The sequence below is a fragment of the Mustela nivalis genome, assembly GCF_964662115.1.
Source record: "Mustela nivalis genome assembly, chromosome: 13".
In the NCBI taxonomy this organism is placed as follows: Eukaryota; Metazoa; Chordata; class Mammalia; order Carnivora; family Mustelidae; genus Mustela; species Mustela nivalis.
The window spans coordinates 46,302,220-46,322,278 of NC_139032.1; the positions used below are offsets into that span (position 1 = coordinate 46,302,220).

The 20,059-nt window shown below is 42.2% G+C and overlaps 1 protein-coding gene across 6 annotated transcripts in view; it reads left to right on the forward strand.

The window, feature by feature from the left end:
* Positions 1–14,937, forward strand: part of FOCAD (focadhesin) — a 296,022-nt gene extending 281,085 nt beyond the window's left edge. For all 6 annotated transcript variants that reach the window (XR_014301954.1, XM_082695369.1, XM_082695372.1 and 3 more), the window contains 5 exons: positions 1,255–1,432; positions 3,166–3,263; positions 10,092–10,343; positions 12,491–12,566; positions 14,544–14,937. Coding sequence is in view for 5 of the 6 variants with exons in the window: in XM_082695369.1 (XP_082551495.1) it covers positions 1,255–1,432; positions 3,166–3,263; positions 10,092–10,343; positions 12,491–12,566; positions 14,544–14,617 (678 nt within the window). In the remaining variant the exon portion in view is untranslated. The remainder of the gene's footprint in view (positions 1–1,254; positions 1,433–3,165; positions 3,264–10,091; positions 10,344–12,490; positions 12,567–14,543) is intronic.
* The last annotated feature ends 5,122 nt before the right edge of the window (positions 14,938–20,059 follow it).

A 20,059-nucleotide genomic window follows, 5' to 3' on the forward strand; every position in this document is an offset into this window, starting at 1 on the left:
AACAGAACTCAACAAACGGTGTTTCCTTCAGGGTAGTTGGCACTCTGTGGAGTCTGAGTCCCTATCAGTGAACCTCACATAGTCTGTTGTATTAAAACCCATTGGTCCGACTTCCGTTCCGGGTATGGTATCACAAAATCATTTGGAAAATACTGAATCACTTTGAAAATCTTCCAAATGTTGATGCATTTCATTATACACTACCAAACATCACATTTGTTAAAATCATCAGAAAAGTCTTTTATGTATTGGGAAACTGCCAACTCATAGTAGCAAATACAAATTTTTTCCAAAAGTCTAATTGTCACTTGAAAGCTCAGATTTTGTCACTGCTAACAAGTACTGTGAAGTATTTCCTTGAGGTGACAGTCTCACTTTCTTCTACTTAAAAAAAAAAAAAAAAAAAAAAAAAGTCCGTCAAATACTCAGTTTGAATAGTCATCATTGGTCCATCAGTGATCCTTCCAAGTAGATGTGTCCCGCAAAACATGGCTATTTCAGTTCACAGCCCAGACTTAGTGTTTTCCCTCGAAACAACCGTAATACTTGGCTAGGCACCAGAAGTCCCTTATGCATGCTTGCCATTTTATCATCCCTTTTGTTAAAAAGATGTATACTCCAGGGTGAAGGTTTAATAAAACTAATAATTTTTATTGTTTATAAGGGTATTTTAGGTAAAAGTTATTTTAAACAAAAATTGCAAATGGCTGTGAAAAATGCAGTGACTTACTGTGACCTCAGTGCTGTTGTAAATATACTTTGACCTCACAGAGCCTCTAAAAGGGTCTTGGGGTCCCTCGGAGGTCTGTGCACTGCACTTTGCGAACTGCCAAATTAATCCATGTTAAGTGCTTCGAGTAGTGCCTGGCACACGAGTACTGCATTTTTCAGTCATCTTCATCATCATCATCATCATTATTTTGTACAAATACACAAATACGCACATTATTTTGTACAAATACGCAAATAATAATGATTATTTGCGTATTTGTACAAAATACCATCACCAATTAACCCCCAAATCACTGACGGTTTTTAGGAGAAAACAGGAGGTGACATTATAACGCTCTATCTGTACATTCATTTTAAAATACAGCACACAGGCAGGCAGGTCACGTGCTGCAGGAAATGAGTGGTTTTAGCATTTGGAATAATAATCAACTTTCAACTCACCCTTTCTGTTTTGCCCTTGCCCCGAGGTTTTATATGACTTCAGCTAATTTAATAGTAACCGAATAATTTGCTTTTTTGCAGAGCAGCCTAGAAAAGGCTGCCTTTGTCAGACTGTACTTGGTGTCTCAAGGACGATTCCCCTTGATGGGCTTGATGGAAATCCTCAGTGCGGCCGTCCAGCACCAGGAGAAAGACACTCTGGCGTGGATGGTACTGCAGAGCCTCTACCAGGCTCGAATCGCGAGCCACGCCAACACAGGTGAGGCCGGCCTGGGGAACCAGCAGGACCAGAAGGATCTGCCATCCCTTTTAACCTGTAACTGTTTCCTCCACTAAAAAGGGAGTTTAGTGCTTCGTGACCGAGGAGAGCTCTTGTTACCCCAAAGGAAGAGGACCTTAAATGAAAAGACCAGTGAAAACTCAACGACCTCCACCCCGAGGATGGGAATAGGTTCTCTTGGTGATTTTTATTATTGTCTTTAGCTGTCCAGGCCCTCGAGTCCATAAATGAGTGGATCAGATCGATTCTGCCTGCCAACCAGGATGTCCATCGATTCTGTCTGATGTTTTCAGGAAAATGACTTTGAGGTGGTTACCTAACAAAAAGAGGAAAGCAGCGACAACAAAATTAAATTGTTATTCTGTAGGAGAACTTCTCAGGGGTGAGGAGCTCTGCTAATGAATCATACGGTGGAACTTCTGTTTTTTTTAATTTTTATTTTTTTAAAGATTTTATTTGAGAGATCACATGTAGGCAGAGAGGCAGGCAGAGAGAGAGAGGAGGAAGCAGACTCCCCACTGAGCAGAGAGCCTGATGCAGGGCTCGATTCCAGGACCCTGGGATCGTGACCTGAGCCAAAGACAGAGGCTTTAACCCACTGAGTCACCCAGGTGTCCCCATATGGTGGAGTTTTTAGATCATCATAGACCTTTACTCTTGAATAATAATGAGCTCTGCCATTTCTCCTCCTGAGCCTTTGGTTACATTGCTTATGGCCTATAGTCAGGTCTGAACGGCACCTGCTTCAGTAGATCAGGTGTGGTGAGGAACTCCTAGTGACTGCAGGCAGGTTAGTTACATTTCTGGATTTTTTTGTATGTTCCTCAGTTCTTGATGAGGAAAACTGGCAGACATAATTGTAATACCCTTTTTGGGACTAGATAGGAAATTTTGATTTATTCTTCTCTTTGGCAATTGAGATGGTTGTCTCATCTCTGCATCAGTGCCTGCTGATGAAAAATGAACCTGTGATGAAAAACTATTTTCTTTTCACTCTAAATCAAAAGTGTATTTATCAGGTAGAAGTCTACTAGGTACTTCCAAGGAAGCGTGAAGATAACGTGAAGTAAACTGAAATAAATCTGATATTATCTTTGGTTTTAACTAGTTGGCCTTCCAGTTTAGTTCCCATTTTCCTCTGACTCACTGAAATTTGACAGCCTTCTCAAGTAAGCTTTATTGTGCTGGGAACCCTCATTTTTAAAAAATAAAAACAGAAGAATCAGTATTTATGCCAACGTTTGTTGTCCAGTTACTATATAATAGCTGGTTTTTATTTTTCTTCTGATGTCTTTGGGTAGGTTTTCTCTTTGATTTTGGCATAAAATGGGAACATGTAAGTAAAGAAGACCATAAAAACAACTAACTAGCCAAGAGTCAACATTCTGGCTAGCTGGCACGCCAGATTTCTCCTAGTGTGTTTAACCTTGAGAGAGAGAAACTCCAACAAATGCATTTTATCATTAGCAGATGTGTACTTTTGAAAAATAAATTATTTTTTTAAAATAAAGGCAAAACTACAGCTATCTGATGTGAATAGTGCCAGAGAACTCCTACCAAATCCCAAGTCTCAGGTATGGCTAGAGGATTTGCTACTCTTTCATGGAATCCTCCTCAGCTGTTCTGCTTTCATCATGGTGGCTAGTACTGACCTATTGGACATTTCATAGGAAAACTGTGGTCTGGTAAGAAAATACCTCTTTTTGTTTCAGGTGTGTTGAAGAGAATGGAATGGCTCCTGGAGCTGATGGGTTATATCAGAAATGTTGCGTACCAGTCAACATCTGTTCAGAACGTGGCTCTTGATGAGGTACAGTCTAGAGGAGTCATTTGTGGCTCCCTTAAAATGTGGAACTTATGTTTGCTCTCCCAAAAGACAAAGAAGTTGCTGCTTGCCTTTGTTTTACCCCCTCCTTCCTTTTACTTTGGATAAAGCTGGTGATAGATAATTCTCTGACATCATAAGGAAATGGATGTGCTTGCCTGTCTCTTGGAGACACCCAGGGCTGCCCTTAGACAAATATTTTCAGCAGAATAAGTTTCTTGAAAGGAGCACACAGAGACACTAGCTGATGAGGGAACCCAGTGTTCTGTGTACTTGTGCTTGACCCCACAGAGAGGAGGTACAGGGCTCTGGCCTTTGCACTGGCCCAGAGAATGTCTTCAAACGTTTGGTTTGAAGAGGTACCTGAAGTGTTTGCACAGTACTTATGTGCATGAGAGGGGTAAAATGATCTATGACCCCCAGAAGGTTAACTGCTGATAAGGGGTAAATTAAAATAGGAAAAGGTTAATAAATGAAGATAGAACGTTCCCACTCTTCTTATTTTCTTGACTTTGCTAACCATTGGGCATTTTTCAGTAGAATTTTTTCCATAGGCATGTTTCACAGGTATCCTGTTTACTGTGTGAGTGGAATTTGTATAACCTGGGATGTCATATGAAGTTCTGACCAGCTTTTCTGAAGAGTTGCATATATTTTTGAAATTTTAATTCGTGAGATTATGACTTTTAAGAAATTAAGGAGTACTTTTAAACTTTTTTTTTTAACTAGCAGAATCTGTCTTCTTTTTCTTCTGATCTCCTAAGTTTTTGTTAATTTTCTGTTTTCTTACAAAAAATCTTTTGAAACTTAGAAAATACAGATAAGCAGAAAGAAGTATAATTTGAATCACAGTAATCCAACAACTGAGAGGGGCCCCTTGTTACCACCATTTTATAAGTGTGTAGTCTAAACTCTGAATGGATGGATCCTAGAAAGAGTATTTAAAATGCATGTGGAGTGTGCCTGGATGGCTCATTTGGTTGGGTGACTACTTTCCGTTCATGTCATGATCCTGGAGTCCCAGGATAGAGTCCCGCATTGAGCTCCCTCCTCAGCGGGGAGTCTGCTTCTCCCTCTGGCCCTTCCCCCCTCTTGCTCTCTCTCTCCCTCTCATTCTCTCCTTCAAATAAATAAAATCTTTTTTAAAAATGCATGTGGAAATATGTAGGCTGAGAAGATGGCAGCATAGGAAGACCCTAAGCTCACCTCGTCCTACAGGTACAACTAGACGTCAGTGTGAATAACCCAGGAAATGACCCGAAGGCTGGCAGAACAAACTCCTCAACTAAATGTAGAGAAGATGCCACATTGAAGAGGGTAGGAAGGGTGGAGATGTGCTGGGGAGCTAAATGGACCATGGGTGTGGAAAAGGGGAAGAAGAAGGCTATCGTACTGGGGAGTCCACAGGGGGAAGATGAATCCCCATAATATTTGGCTTCGAAAACTAGAGGGGGTGAAGTTTAGTGACTTACTACAACCAGCAGGACTTAAGCCTGCAACTTTAAAAATCAGCAAGTTGTGTTCTGGGAGAACCTGGCCACTGAGAGGAAGCTGAGTCCCTGCCTTTAAAGAGACAGCACAAGAAACAGCCTGTGGAGATACAACATAGGAGCAGTGAATTTTGGAACACTGAAAAAAATAAAAGAAAAAAAAGGGAAGTGGGAAATGTCTGGGGCACAGGGAGGAAGAGTTATTTACTCATCTCAGACCCTGTCCTGGAGGGGTAATGTTCACAGGGAGTGTCCTCCAGGAATAGAGATACTAATAGGTGTCATTTCCCTCTCCTGCCTCCCAGCATAAACACGTGGCCACCTGCAGCCACCTGTAGGAACCAATTTAGTGCCCACATTTGCTACCTAACTTGTTTACACTACTCCCTGCCTCCCCACTCCTCCCCAGCTCTGGGGATTTGCCCACTCCAGCTGGGCTTGCCTCAGTCCCAGTGCTGTGGATCCCCTCCCTGAGAAGACCTCACATTTTGCAAACCATGCACTATGTGGGGCCTCGGCAGTGGTGGTGACAGCCAGTACCCTCTCATGGAAGATGGACAAATGCCTTGTTAAGCTGTGTGCCTACCCGCCCACTCTTTGTGGATCCACATGGGCTGGCCCTATGGTGGTGGTAGGTCTCCTTTCACAGCAAACCCAAGTGCACCTTGGCAAAAATACATGCCCTACCCCTGTATGCTTTATGGATTGGCCCAGCCACTGTGGTCTCAGAGGTAGCGTCATGTCCCCTCTCCCTGGTGCACAAATCTGTGCGCTCTGCATACCTCCCTCCTGAGCACATGGCAGATCAGCCTCCTCCAATATGCTCTTGGCCAAAGCCCATTCAAACTGAAGCCACAAGCCACAAGAAAAGTGTGCTAGCAGCCTGGACAGGGACCAGCACCATGCCAAAGTGATTCCTCTCCTGGGGAGAGAGAAAGATAAGCACCACATTGATCAGGCTTTGGCCTCCACCATGGGTTGGAGATAGACAATTCGTCTGATCGTGGGCCCTGCCCACCAATGAAGGCTTCTCAGGGGACAACACAGGGAAGGCGCTGTGGTTTGGTGCTATTGCATCTCTGCCAAACACCTGGTCTGGCTCAACTCAAGCACAAGGCAACACCAGCCTGGCCCACTAACAACATAGGAGACCTCCCTGAAGCGCCAGGTTTTGGTAAATAGGGGAAAGTGCCCTAAAGGGCACCACAGGCCCTCTTCCTAAAGCCCCTACTTTCAAGAGCAGGAAACATAGCTGACTTTCCTAACACACAGAAACAGATGCAGAGAGTTAGACAAAATGAGGAGATAGGGGAATATGTCTCAGAAGAAAGAACATGACAAAACCACAGTAAGGTTCCTAAACACAATGGAGATAAATAATTTGCCTGATAGAGAATTTAATGATTATAAACTTTTTAAAAGATTTTATTTATTTATTTGACAGAGAAATCACAAGTAGGCAGAGAGGCAGGCAGGGGGGGCAGGCAGGGCAGCAGCCTCCCTGCTGAGCAGAGAGCCTGATGCAGAGCTTAATCCCAGGACTCTGAGATCATGACCTGACCCAAAGGTAGAGTCTTAACCCACTGAGCCACCCAGGTGTCACTAAAGTAATGATGATTATAAAGATACTCACTGGACTTGAGAAAAGAGGGGAGGACATCGGTGATACCCTTAACAAAGAGATAAAGAAGAATCAAAAACAGTGAAATACAAATGGAAAACAAATGAAATAAAAATATACTATATGAAATAAATAGCAGATTATAGGAAGCAGAAGAATGAATCAGCAACCCGGAGGAGGATAGAGTAATGGAATGTAATCAAGCTGAGCAGGAAAGAGAAAAGTGACAAAGAATGACACTATATAATCATAAAGGATACAATCCAACAAGAAGATATAACAATTGTAACTATACACCCAACATGGGAGCACTCAGATACATAAAACAGTTAATAATAAACATAAAGGAAGTAATGGATAGTAATACAATAATATTAGGGGACTTTAAGGTCACCCCACTTAACATCGATGGGCAGATCATCCAAATAGAAAATCAACAAGGAAACCAAGGCTTTGAATGACACACTGGGCCAGATGGATTCAACAGACATATTCAGAACATTCTATCCTAAAATAGCAGAATACACATTCTTTTCAAGTGCACATGGAACATTCTCCAGGACAGATCTCAAAAGAAGGCCACAAAACGACTCTTAATAAATGCAAAAAAATTGAAGTCCTACCAGACTGATTACCAGCAATGAAATTGATATGTAAAAAACCCACAGCTAACATCATACTCAGTGGGGGAAGTTCTGCTAAGGTCAGAAACAAGACAAGGATGTCCACTCTTACCACTTTTATTCAACACAGTACTGGAAGTCCTAGCCACAGCAGTCAGACAAAAAGAAAGAAAAGACATCCAAATTGGTAAGGAAGAAGTAAAAATTACCCTCTTTGCAGATGACATAATACTGTATATAGAAAAGACTCTGCCAGAAAACTGCTGGAACTGATCCGTGAGTTCAGTAAGGTTGCAGGATACAAAATCAGTGTGTAGAAATCTGTTGCATTTCTATACACCAATAATGAAGCAACAGAAAGCTAAATTAAGAAACAATCCTGTATGGGGCCTGGGTGGCTCAGTGGGTTAAAGCCTCTGCCTTCGGCTCAGGTCATGATCCCAGGGTTCTGGGATCGAGTCCCACATCGGGCTCTCCACTCAGCGGGGAGCCTGCTTCCTCCTCTCTCTCTCTGCCTGCCTCTCTGCCTACTTGTGATCTCTGTCTGTCAAATAAATAAATAAAATATTAAAAAAAAAAAGAAAGAAAGAACGAAAGAAACAATCCTATTTGCAGTTGCACCAAAGATAATAAAATACCTAGAAATAAACTTAACCAAGGAGGTGAGAGACTTGTACGCAAAAAACTATAAAGCATTGATGAAAGACAATGAAGATGACACAGAGAAATGGAAAGACAGACCCTGCCCATGGACTTTAACAAATATTGTTAAAAGGTCCATACTATCCAAAGTAATATACAGATTTAATGCAATCCATATCATAATACCGACAGCAGTTTCTACAGAACTAGAACAAACAATCCTAAAATTTATACAGAACCACAAAAGACCCTGCATAGCCAAAGCAGTCTTGAAAAGAAAAATAAAACTGGAGGCATCACAATTTCAGACTTCAAGTTATATTACAAAGCTGTAATTACAAAACAGTATGGTACTAACATGAAAATAGACACATAGATCAATGGAACAGAATCGAAAGCCCAGAAATAAACTCACAATTATATGGTCAATTAATCTGCAGCAAAGGGGGCAAGAATATGCAATGGGAAAAAGACAGTCTCTTCAACAAATGGTGTTGGGAAAACTGGACAGCCACCTGCAAAAGAATGAAAATGGTCCACTTTCTTACACCAAACACAAAAGTAAGCTTAAAAAACGGATTAAGGACCTAAATGTAAGACCGGAAACCATTAAAATCCTGGAAGAGAGCACCGGCAGTAATTTCTCTGATATCAGCCACAGCGTCATCTTTCTAGATATATCTCCTAAGCCAAGGGAAACAAAAGCAAAAATAAACTATTGGGACTGTATCAAAATAAGAAGCGTCTGGACAGCAAAGGAAACAATCAACAAAACTAATGGACAACCTACTGAATGGGAGAACATATTTGCAAATGACATACCTGATAAAAGGTTGGTGTCCAAAATATATAAAGAACTTCCACAACTCAACACCAGAAAACCCCCAAACAATCCAACTAAAAAATGGGCAGAAAACACGAATCAGCATTTCTCCAAAGAAGACATACGGATGGCCAACAGACATATGAAAAGATTCTCAACATCCCTCTGCATCAGGGAAATGCAGACCAAACCCACAACGGGATATCACCTCACACCTGTGAGAATGGCTAAAATCAAAAACTCAAGAAAACGACAAACGTTGGTGAGGATGTGAAGAAAAAGGAACCCTTGCGCACTGTTGGTGGGAATGCAAACTGGTGTAGTTACTGTAAGGATAGTATGAAATATCCTCAAAAAATTAAGAATAGAAGTACCCTGTGATCCAGTAATTGCATCACTGGGTATTTACCCAAAGATTTACAAAAGCTCTAATTCAAAGGGGGTATATGCACTCCTGTGTTTATAGTAGCATTATCAACAATAGCCAAAGTATGGAAGCAACACAGGTGTCCAGTGATAGGTGAATGAAAAAGAAGAGAACACACACACACACACTATGCAGCCATAAAAAAGAATGAAATCTTGCCGTTTTCAGCAACATGGATGGAACTAGAGAAGTGCTAAGCAAAATAAGCCTGTCAGAAAAAGACAAATACCATATGATTTCACTCATTTGTGGAATTTAAGAAACAAAACAAAGTAGGGGGAAAGAGACAAACCAAACCAAAACAAAACAAAAAGCAGACTCTTGACTGTAGACAACAAACAGATGATTACCAGAGTGGGGGTGGGGGATGGGTGAAATAGGTGAAGGGAATTAAGACGACACTTGAAGAGCAGCTGAATAAGACATGGAATTGTTGAATCACTGTGTCCTACACCTGAACTAATGCCACACTGGAATTAAAGTTTAAACAAATCCTTGGAATTATAGCTATAGGTCAGGAGCCAGACCCCGGTGAGTCTCTTTGAATTCATGGCGGAACATACTGAAAAAATTGTTTTAAAAAAATGCCTAATGATTTGTTGTGACTGACTCCCTTATTCCAAGAATGCTTGTTGGTAGTTTGTCTTCATGCTTACGTTTCAGCATTAATGGAATAAAACTCAAGTGTTCGCCTCCCAAATATTTTGATTAGGTAATGAGAACAGAGAAAGAAAATGCCTGGGGAGAGTCATTTGTTTTTGTTCAAAAGTAGAATCCGACTGTACCTCTTTTTAAAAATCCATTTTGGCCACATAACAATAACTCTAAATATCCCTCTCCCTATCACTCCTAACAAATTCTTTAATCTCGTTGGAAACACCAGAATAGAGGAGGATCTGGATCTCAGTATGCATAGGAATGAAATAAGGTTTCTCCTGCATTATGGGAGTAATAATAATGAAACTGTTGTGGCTTCTGTCTTACCAAAGAGGATCCCTAAAACCTTCTGGAGCCCTGAAATGTCTCTTCATTAGGCATGGAAATGGAGTTTCTGTTCAGTCCGGTTCCTTTCTGGGGTGAAGGGGAAGATAACGTTGCATCATCCCGAGAGGGGCTGTGTGTGTGAACATGTGTTACTCTGAATTGTTAAAACCTGTGACCTAACTTTGTTTCCATTTCCTTTGTAGGCTGTGGACTTCTTGTTGCTGCTCTTCGCAGCCGCAGTGGTGACATGGGCAGACCATGCGGCCCCGCTCCTTCTTGGCCTCAGTGCCAGCTGGTTGCCATGGCATCGGGAAAATGGCCCAGCTGGGTCAGCCTCGAGCTTCCTTGGCCGGAGTCCAGTGCACAGGGTCACTCTGCAGGAGGCCCTCACTCTCCTTCCCAGTAGCATGCCTCTCCTGCTGCAGAAAGAACCATGGAAGGAACAGACCCAGAAGGTGAGGTTGGCAGCCTCTTGCATGTCAGGGCAGGCCGCCTTCTTCTCTTGCGTGATTTCTGCTGTAGAATTGAGGTTGGAAGTTAAGTGAAACTGGAATCACCCCCACGGGCTCTCATCCTCAGCCCCGAATCGCAGCCAGATGCAGAGCCTCCAAGAATGAGGCTGACTGCTGGCCAAAAACAGCAATGACAACAGCAGCAACTTGCTTACAGCTGGAGGTGAGGCGGAAAGAAGAGCTTATACTTGCCCTGGGATCCTGAAGGCACATGTGTTCTTGATCCTGGGGGTGAAGGGATGAGTGAGGCTCCAAGTGCTCAGAATGTCACAGTGAGGACAGATAGGAAGGCAAGTTCAAAGCTGGAAGGTTGGGAATGATCCGTCATGTGCAGGGGTAAGTCAGGGAAATGGGCATCTGGAGCAGCCACATTCCCATAGCCCAATTAGGGTTCCTCAAGCTCACTTGGTCCTATAGCCACATTCCAGGGGCCCACCCTGCTCCCAGCCTGTGCTCGACGACATGGGGAAAGTTGTAGAGGTCACCACCCTAGCCCTCTGGAAAATCCAGACTGTAGGAAGCACCTTTTTGTTTTTAATGTTGAGTTTCCCCAGACAGCTAGCAGTTGCACAGAGCATATGGAAATACGCTTCCTCTGCTTCTCATTCCATGGCTCTGAACAGCCTTTAAGACAGTTGATTGAAAGATTCTCTTTTGAATCCCATTTAATGAAAACTGGATTTTGATGAGGTTGAAAGCTTAATGCCAGCTTTTTGTAGCTTATTGTTAAAATCCGAACATTAGTCTTTAAAATATTTCTGAACTATGGACCCACAGGTTAGCCCTGTACAACTCCACTAAGCAACTCAATTAAAAGGCCTTTGCTTTCTTAAGCATTCATATTGTCCCAGGTTTTGTTTTTTCTGTCTCATTTTAAATCAAAATCGATTCAGATGCGTTATCCCTTTGTGTTTTTTTCTGGCCTGGGACACCGTGATCACCGTGGATGACAGTGCAGACGTCTGTGTCTGTTAGATGTGTGTAGTGCTTGATTTATTTACTTACCAGTCAGATATTATAAAACAAAATGGAGGGAAAAAAAGGTTTTAATTTAATCAAAACAGAGAATTAGGAATATTTTCTATCCGACTTTTTCTTGCAAGCCAGTCTCCACATCCCAAGTTAAAATACCAGTACCTATGACTAATGTATGTGTTTTTTAGTGAGTTAATTAATGAAATTACCCTCCATCTAATTCAAAACCAATTTTGGCTGTACCCTGGGAGATCAGTCAAACTCCTGAGTAGTCTGAGTTTCTACCTCATTTGTAGGATTTATTTGCAGTTAACACACTCGGTTCTACCTAGTAAATTACTTTATGCCTTTCTCTTGCATTTTAACTTCCTGTTTCAATTCCATTTGAGCACAAATTGTTCTCAGCTACAGAATATCTGATTTTAGAAACGGGGGCTCATGCCTGATGTGTTTCCTTCTTTACCACCCACCCTGTGAGCCTGGGCCTAGATGCCTGCAGTGTCGGGCAGCAGGAGGCAAGGAAGGCTCGCGAGGCTCTGAAGTCAGATGTACCCGGGCTGAAATCTGGATTCTGCCATTCACTGGGGGTGGACTTGGGCACCTCTGTGTGCTCTCGGAGTGATGAGAGAGGAAGTTCATGGCACACCGGAAGCCCACTGGGCCCATGTCTGCCTCACTGTTAAAATCCACAGTAGGGGGGCGCCTGGGTGGCTCAGTGGCTTAAAGCCTCTGCCTTCGGCTCAGGTCATGATCCCAGGGTCCTGGGATCGAGCCTCATATCAGGCTCTCTGCTCAGCAGGGAGCCTGCTTCCCTTCCTCTCTCTCTGCCTGCCTCTCTGCCTGCTTGTGATCTCTGCCAAAATAAATAAATAAAAATCTTTTTAAAAAATCCACAGCAGGCTCGGGGTATGTAGCTGAGAAAGGGGTTTTGACTTGGCTGGGTCGTAGGCTGAATGGGAGCTGTGTCCAGCTTCCCCGTTTCTTAGGCCTGGTCTTCCCGTCGCCAGTCTGCCAGCTCTGCACAGAGGTGCATGTATACCGACCCAAAGGCCCGATCGCTCTTGTACTGATAGTGCGACTGTCTACACTAACACTGCTCTTCTTTTTCACCCTAGTTCATTGACTGGCTCTTCAGCATCATGGAAAGCCCTAAAGAAGGCCTCTCAGCAAAATCCAGGGATCTTTTAAAAGGTATGACTTCCGTGCTGCCTGCCCAACAGAGGCGAAAGCCCCCGTGCTTGCCTTTTGTGGATTTTAGCATTGTCGTGTGTATTGGCTCCTGAAAGGGTTCATCTGAATTCAGGGTACGGAAGTAATCTGGAGCTGCCATTATGTGGCATTTTGAAGCAGAAAGTGGGTTTAAAAAGAGTTCCGTGCCTTTAAATTTAACTTTTATTTAAATAGCTTTTAAATGTTTTATTATGATGGCAAACTATCACTTTAATTTAAATTTAGAAAATTCAGGAAAGAGCAGAGAGGAATCCAGAGTCCCATTGCCCAGTGGCGATTTTGATAATTTTTTCCTAAGAAGTTTTTGCCCCTCCGCTTATGAGTGTTGTTCTAACATATTTATAAATCATTAAGCAACTGAAAAAACAGACATAGATACTTGAAGCACTGCCTTTTTTTTTCTGCCTTTTTAATTTAAAAGTTATTTTTAAAGCCTTTTAACCTATTCCTATATTGGCTTCTTTAATAGTATTTGTAACAGCTGCGTGGTATTTTGCCAAGGGAATTGGACATTTCTCATCTTTCAGGTGTTTGAATAGTCTTTGTGCTTTTTATACTTCTCTATTGATTTGTTGAACTATGACTATAGGAACCACAAATATAGAATACCTTACTCTGAAAATTACATACATTGTTTTCCTCAAATCGGAGAAGTCTGTTGGGCGTTGGTTCTGTGGCCTGAGACTGCATGTACTGTCATCTGTGTCTTAGGGCTCAGAGGTCTGGTCCAACCAGTGGCTGTTGGTGAGATGACCCCCAGTATACTGTAAGATAATGCATTGGAAAGTCTCAGCTTGGGAGAATCACCTCCTGGCCTACACATGTGGTAATTTATCTGGCCAACCTGGAGTCTTAGGATGACCATATTTTACTCTAAGTATGGTATGATTTGTTGGTTGCCAAACAAGTAAGAATTCCCTAACCAGTTGGTTCTGATCCTTCTTCCTACCCCCCACATATTGAAGGGCATATGTAGGAAGTGGATTGTGATTAAGCACAGTGGCAGTGGTCTGACATACCTTTACTTGATCCGTCCCTGGAGACTTGCTAGGATTTTCTTTTTTTGTTTGCCTCAGGAAGACTGAACTCATTCTTAATGGCCATACGTCTATAATACCATTGGTTGCTTCAAACATACAGTGTTTTAGGTCACGAAGATAGCAAACAACTTGATACTGATGAGGAGAATAGTTATTTGGGTCAAGGAAGTACACGTTCACTTGATTAGATAGTCAAGGGCTTATTAGAGTCACACACAAGAATTGTGTAACTGGCTTCCCTACATCTCCTCCCTATATTAAATGACATCTCAATATATCTATATTAATATCCTAAAATAAGATCTATAATGAGTGACCTAGAGGAATTACACAGAGCTGGCCTACCTTAAATTGATCCCTGAGGGACCCGTGATGAATAAGAAAAGGTGCGGACTTGAAAGCACATAGTTGAATACAGATTAGCACAGTCATGCCCGCTCCGCTGAGCCGCAAGGACCTACCTTCATTGCAGGATCAGTGTTTTATTTTTGTTTTTTACCTTTTAACCAACTCCTAATGGAAAAATCACATTCATGTAGAAAAAAATACACAGATTAAGTAGCTTTTTTTTACAAAGGGAACACACCTATGTAATCATCACCCAGATAAAGAAAAGTACCAGCATCCCAGAAGTCAGTTTTTGTTAAACTCTGCAGAATTTCCTATTAACTGGTTGCAGAATAATTTAACAACAAAGAAACCCTTTCCCCCAGATTTTATTAATCGTGTTCTACTATTCAAATTCTGCCTAAGGCTTGATGGGAGTTCTCAGTCTTTAAGATGAGCCAAGTAAGAAAAAGTCAAGTTCTGTTCTGACACGTTTTCCATCTAAATGACCTTTTCAAGTGCAGTTTCATCAAATGCAACAGTTCACTTTACTTTTTTTTTGTCCCCTTAGCCACCCTGCTGTCCTTGAGAGTTCTCCCAGAGTTTAAGAAGAAAGCTGTGTGGACCAGAGCCTATGGTTGGTGAAGTTTCGTGGGTAGCCAGCAGCCTCCTTAGCTGGGTGAGGAAAACCATAGAAATGGAAGAAGGTTTTCAGAATTCATGCCTGGGATCGCCGAGTCATGATGCAGAGGGTCAAGGGGCACGAAAAGGTGGACACAAAACTGACCCTTTGACAGGTACATGCCAAGAAAAGGGGGCATTGCTTCAATGCCCAGGCCAGCTGGGAACGAAACCAGAACTTGAATTTTCTTTTATTTGGCTGGAGTTCAACCTGAAGATTTTCTCTGTGAAAACTTGACTACATTATCTACTCCCCCTAAATTCTAGTAAAATAATCTTGTGAATTTCGTGCATGTTTCTTCTTTGTCTTAAGGCATGGGGAAGGTTTTGCTGGCAAAGTGAAACTATAGTGGTGACAGTGGCATCTGATTGATTTCCCATGAAGTTTCTAGAGGACATTCTCTGACTCAGTGTTTTCTTACTTTTATGGATTAAAGCACTGTCGTGGAACTGCTGTCCACATTTAAACAATAAGTATGCTATGTGTTGAACATTAGCCAAATCCGATTCATTAGGGGTGGCTGTAATTTGCTTATGCCTGGGCCTCTTGAAAGCAATTGAAAGTTCCCCAATTCAAAATAGCTCCAACCAAGGAAGAGTATATTGGGCCATAAGCCAAAAAGTTCAAGAGTAGATCTGAACAGGTCAGGCAGCTAGCTGCATCCAGTGAGTCGGTGCCATTAGGGGCATAGACAAGATCACTCCTTGTAGTTGGTAGGATGGTGACCAGCCACCTCTGAGGGAAGGAGTGGCGTCTTTGCTTATGGGTATGGCAGAAGCAACCTGGAGAGGACTGCGGTCCAGCATGGATCGTGTGAGAGTCCCTGCACAACTATGTGGGCCTTGGGAGTTGGGATAATCTAATTGACCGGTCCTTGGTCCTACCTGAACTGGTTTTCCTCCAGAAGGAAGATGATGGAAAGCTGGGCGGATACCTCCTTAAAAGAACAATGTGTTTTATTTTCAGCACACATCTCTGTCTCAAGCAGGGTGACTGCTGGCCTAATGACAAGTAAATGAAGTCTGTGACAGTGTCCTCGGGGATAGCAGTTTACTCAAAGGTGGAGCATCAGCCAGCGTTCGATCTGTTTGCTGCTTGTTTTTCCTTCTCGCAGGCATTCATCAGGGCGGGCTTTAAAAACGAGGCATAGGAACGTACTGCCAGGGCTCTGTGTATATATAGGGTCTCTGGGAAGAAAGGTTGTGCCACTGGAATAATATACCTTTGTGTCTTCCAGGCCATAGCGGTGCCTGGTCCTTAAAAGCACCATAGAACCTTCAGTATTATTCCCGTGTGACACATACATTCATGTTGTCACTAAGTGAACCCGCTGGTGACTTAGGTTAAAAATAGCTCTCCTCGATTTATTTTCCAAATATATGGATTTATGATTCCAGGTTTCAGATATTTGTGGTCCACTGTGTAATGCACACTCCGTTTTTTCTTTTGCTGAACTTCAATACGATGCCGAGATGCTCACAGGAAAGGGAAGGGAGGGTGAGCTCTCAGGGAGTCACCTGCAGGGCCAACATTTCATTTTTATTACCTCCTCAGAGGCCGGGCTAGAGGGAAATGAATTTGAGGGAAGCAGCCGAACATGTTCTGGGAGCAGCCAGCTTCTCGTTCCTTCCCACTGCATGTGCTTTGTTTTACTTCCCACCAAACAGTGATTGAAATTCATCTCACATTTATCGTTAGGTGCCAGACGGTAAGTTCACCAGAACTTTCACTTGTATTATCTTACTTCACTCCTACAACAAGACTGCGAAGAAGCATTTCTATTTTAAAGTGGAGAAAATACATCTAATAAGAGGCAGAGCTACATAGAATGCCAAAGCCTTAAAGCCCCAGGTCCAGTGCCCTTTTTGCTGTATCCGGGCATTTAGTGCCCATTTTCAGATGAAAACTCCTATTAAGGAGGAAGCCTCACGTATGCGTCACATAGGTTGCTGTCATCAGACAAAAGAAAGAACCCTGAAGCACAGGGAATAGAGTCAGTAATATCGAAATAATGGTGGTAACGGATGGTGGCTACACTTAACCATGGTCTCCAATGCGTAATGTATAGGATTGTCAAGCGCCTGTATTGACCCCCTGAAAGTAATAGAATGTCGTATGTCAACTACGAAACCCCAAATCAGAAAAGGACACTGCCTCATGTTAATAAGCTGCTGGAACTGGGAAGTTGAGGAGTTGTAGTGTTAAGGAACACATCTTTGCCAGTTGAAGGACTTAAATCCCTGGGCCAGTAGACATGTGTGGTAGAGAAGAGCAGCAAAGGGGAAGTGGGCACTGAGGAGCCTGTCTGCGCTTCCGCCCTGGGGCGGTGGGCAGAGCTTGCCAGTGCTGGAGGAAGGGATGAAGGATCAGGCCCCGCTTCTAAACCCAGCCTGCCTTTTCCTCCTCAGCCTGGTTTCTTCTCATTCAAACTTTGTCCCTGCTCCTGCGCTTGACAAGAAAACAGAAGAGTACAAAATGGAGGAAATAAAATCTATCTGTACCCCTTCTTCCCTAGCTACCAACCCCCCCACCCTCCTGTTTTTGTTTTTGGGGATCTTGAGCTTGAGATTTGTAGGATTTTCCTCTTCGTGGTCATGTCTGAAGAGTCAAAAATACAAGGTGCTAGGGGTGCCTGGTGGCTCAGTTGGTTAAGAGACTGACTCTGGATTTTGACTCAGGTCATGATCTCAGGGTCAAACTCCAAGCAGGGCTCCACATAGGGCTTTCAGCTACTTGAGATTTTTTTTTTCCTCTCCCTCTATCCCTCTCCTGCTCGCTCGAACTCTCTCTCTCTTAAAAAAAAAAATAAATAAATTTCAAAACCTGAAGTTTCTAAAATCTAAAATCTGGAATAATAACACTTTTTCTCTAGTTCCCTGTATGACTTCAGGTCAGAATTAAGTTATTTCCTCAGAAGTCTCTGCCTTTTTAGACCAGATGTTCCAAACTATGTATGGAAACACTTCCTTTTCCCAAGTCATCTTTCATTGGATTTTGAAATCACAAGTTGCCAAGACAAAGAGCATGCTGGGATATACTAACAAATGAACATGTGGGGTTAAAGCCTTATTATGTGTCTCAGAACACTCTGACTCTTGATTTGCAAAGTGTGCATTCGGAGCAGATGTTGGGTTGGGATCCGTGCAAGGGCCTAAAATTATCTTTGTGTTTTGTCATGTAATGACTCCATGGTAACTAACTACAAGGCTGCTAATGACCTTTTTTGAAGGTAACTGTCAGAAGTTCACTCGAAATGATTTTAACCAAAGATAGTGATATTGTAATTATAAAAGGAGTAAGACTTTGTTAGGGACGCGACTACTATCTCAGAATAACTTAGTCATTTTGAAAATAAGCAGTTTTAAACTTTTCGTAAACATTTTCATAAATTGCTGTTTTCGAAGGGAGATCAGATCTTGGGCTTAGGAGGATGGGGCCTTCACTAAAGCCAGAGCTGGAGGCGAGGCCTCTGGGTGAGTCTGAGTGAGATGCCCCAACATGCCTGTTCCCAGTGGCAGGCATTTTGGATGAAACCAGGGGACCGAATGTGGCCAGAACAATTCTCATCCATCCTACCATCGCAGAAAAACATCTCATGCTGTCATCTTTATGTATAAATGTGTATCATCATCACTCCAGTCCTAGATGATGTAATATGCTTTTATATTTCCTGGAAGGAAATGCTTTATATTGATGCTAAACTCTTGACCCTCATTTTTTAAAAATGTATGATATATATAGTAATTATGAAGTTGTGAGTGTGCATGGAATGTGTTAATCTTCATAAATAGTATGGAATTCTTTAAAATTGCCACTTAGATCGTCTGGTTCTTGTCAAACAGAAGGAACTTTTGAAATAATTTCTGGCTAAATTATTGGATGTGAAACCAAGTAAAAATGACAGGAATGACTCCCTGACTTTGGTTTTGTTTCTTGGATACAAAGAATAAGTTAACTCACAAGGATAAAAGAGAAAGGATACAGGATACAGAAATATGGTTTATAAATTCTAAAATGTAATAGAAATGTTATCACCTTTGTATGTTTCACTGAAAATAGTTCTAACGCTTGGCGATCTGTATGTTAGGACTTGGGAAGATAATGGAAATTTAACCAGTTCTTAAAACATTCTAAAAGCAAGTAGCACATTAGGAAAGGATACTTAGAGAAGCTAAAAAACAAAACAAGACAAAAAAGTCCTTTTGTGTCTTATAAATATGAACTGCCCTTTGAGAGTTATCAAATACAATGGAGATATAACCTAGTCAATCTGATATATTTTTTAAATGTTTATTTATTTATTTGACAGAGATCACAAGTAGGCAGAGAGGCAGACAGAGAGAGAAGGGAGGAAGCAGGCTCCCCACTGAGCAGAGAGCCCGACGTGGGGCTCGATCCCAGGACCCTGGGATCATGACTTGAGCGGAAGGCAGAGGCCCAACCAACTGAGCCACCCAGGCACCACTATCTGATAGATTTCTTAAAACAGGACTTTTTCTGGAGGTACTGGTAGTAATCTATAAAGTCAGAGCTGCACAATTACGAGTGTGTACCATGTGCCCAGAGTGAACAAAGCATGATATTCCTGTCCTCACAGAATTTATATTCAGAAAATATAAATTAGTAAACCATCAGATAATTTTAATGCATCCAGGAAACGTGTTACAAATTTCCTGCTTCTGTGTAGCTGTTTATCATTTAGAGAGTTTTAGTTTACCGCACTGCATTTATTCTTTACAACAGCGTGGGGACAGTGAAGGGCTCATTCATTTAGTAAACATTGGAGCTGGATTTCATATCAAACCCACTGCTCTTACTTCCACCCAGGCCCACGTTCTCGCTCACAGGACCCCATGGCTCAGCGGGGTACCACAAAGTAAGTACGCAGTGGACGCCTACGTTTATTTGGTGAATTAAGGCAAGTTCTCACTAGTTGATTTGCAATATGGAATTGATGGTTACCTTTACTTGAGGTTTTAAACTCTAGCTACCCTTAGCAAAGATAAATCCCTCTTTAACATCTTTAAAAACCAAACATAAATGCCATCATCTCAGTTCTGAAAACAGAGAAAACTACATTGTATGGGGGCTTTTATATAAGTTGTTAGCAGATTTCTGTCCAAAGCTGAGATACTTAAACTATAGTATGTAGGAAGGGCATCTGAGGAGCCTGACAACATGTAGGTTCCTGGGTCCCAGTGGAGCCCAAGAGTCTGGGTCCTAGGTGGCACCCTGTCCTAGGACTGCTGCTCCCTGGAATATACTTGGCAAGAGCGCCATATGGAAAGGTAACGTAGCAATTAGACCTGAAAGTAGAAAGTAAAAATTAACAAGGGGGCAAAAATGTTTACAAAGAAAAAATAAGCCAATGAGAGGAAGATGTGGGGGAAAGGAGAAATCATTTG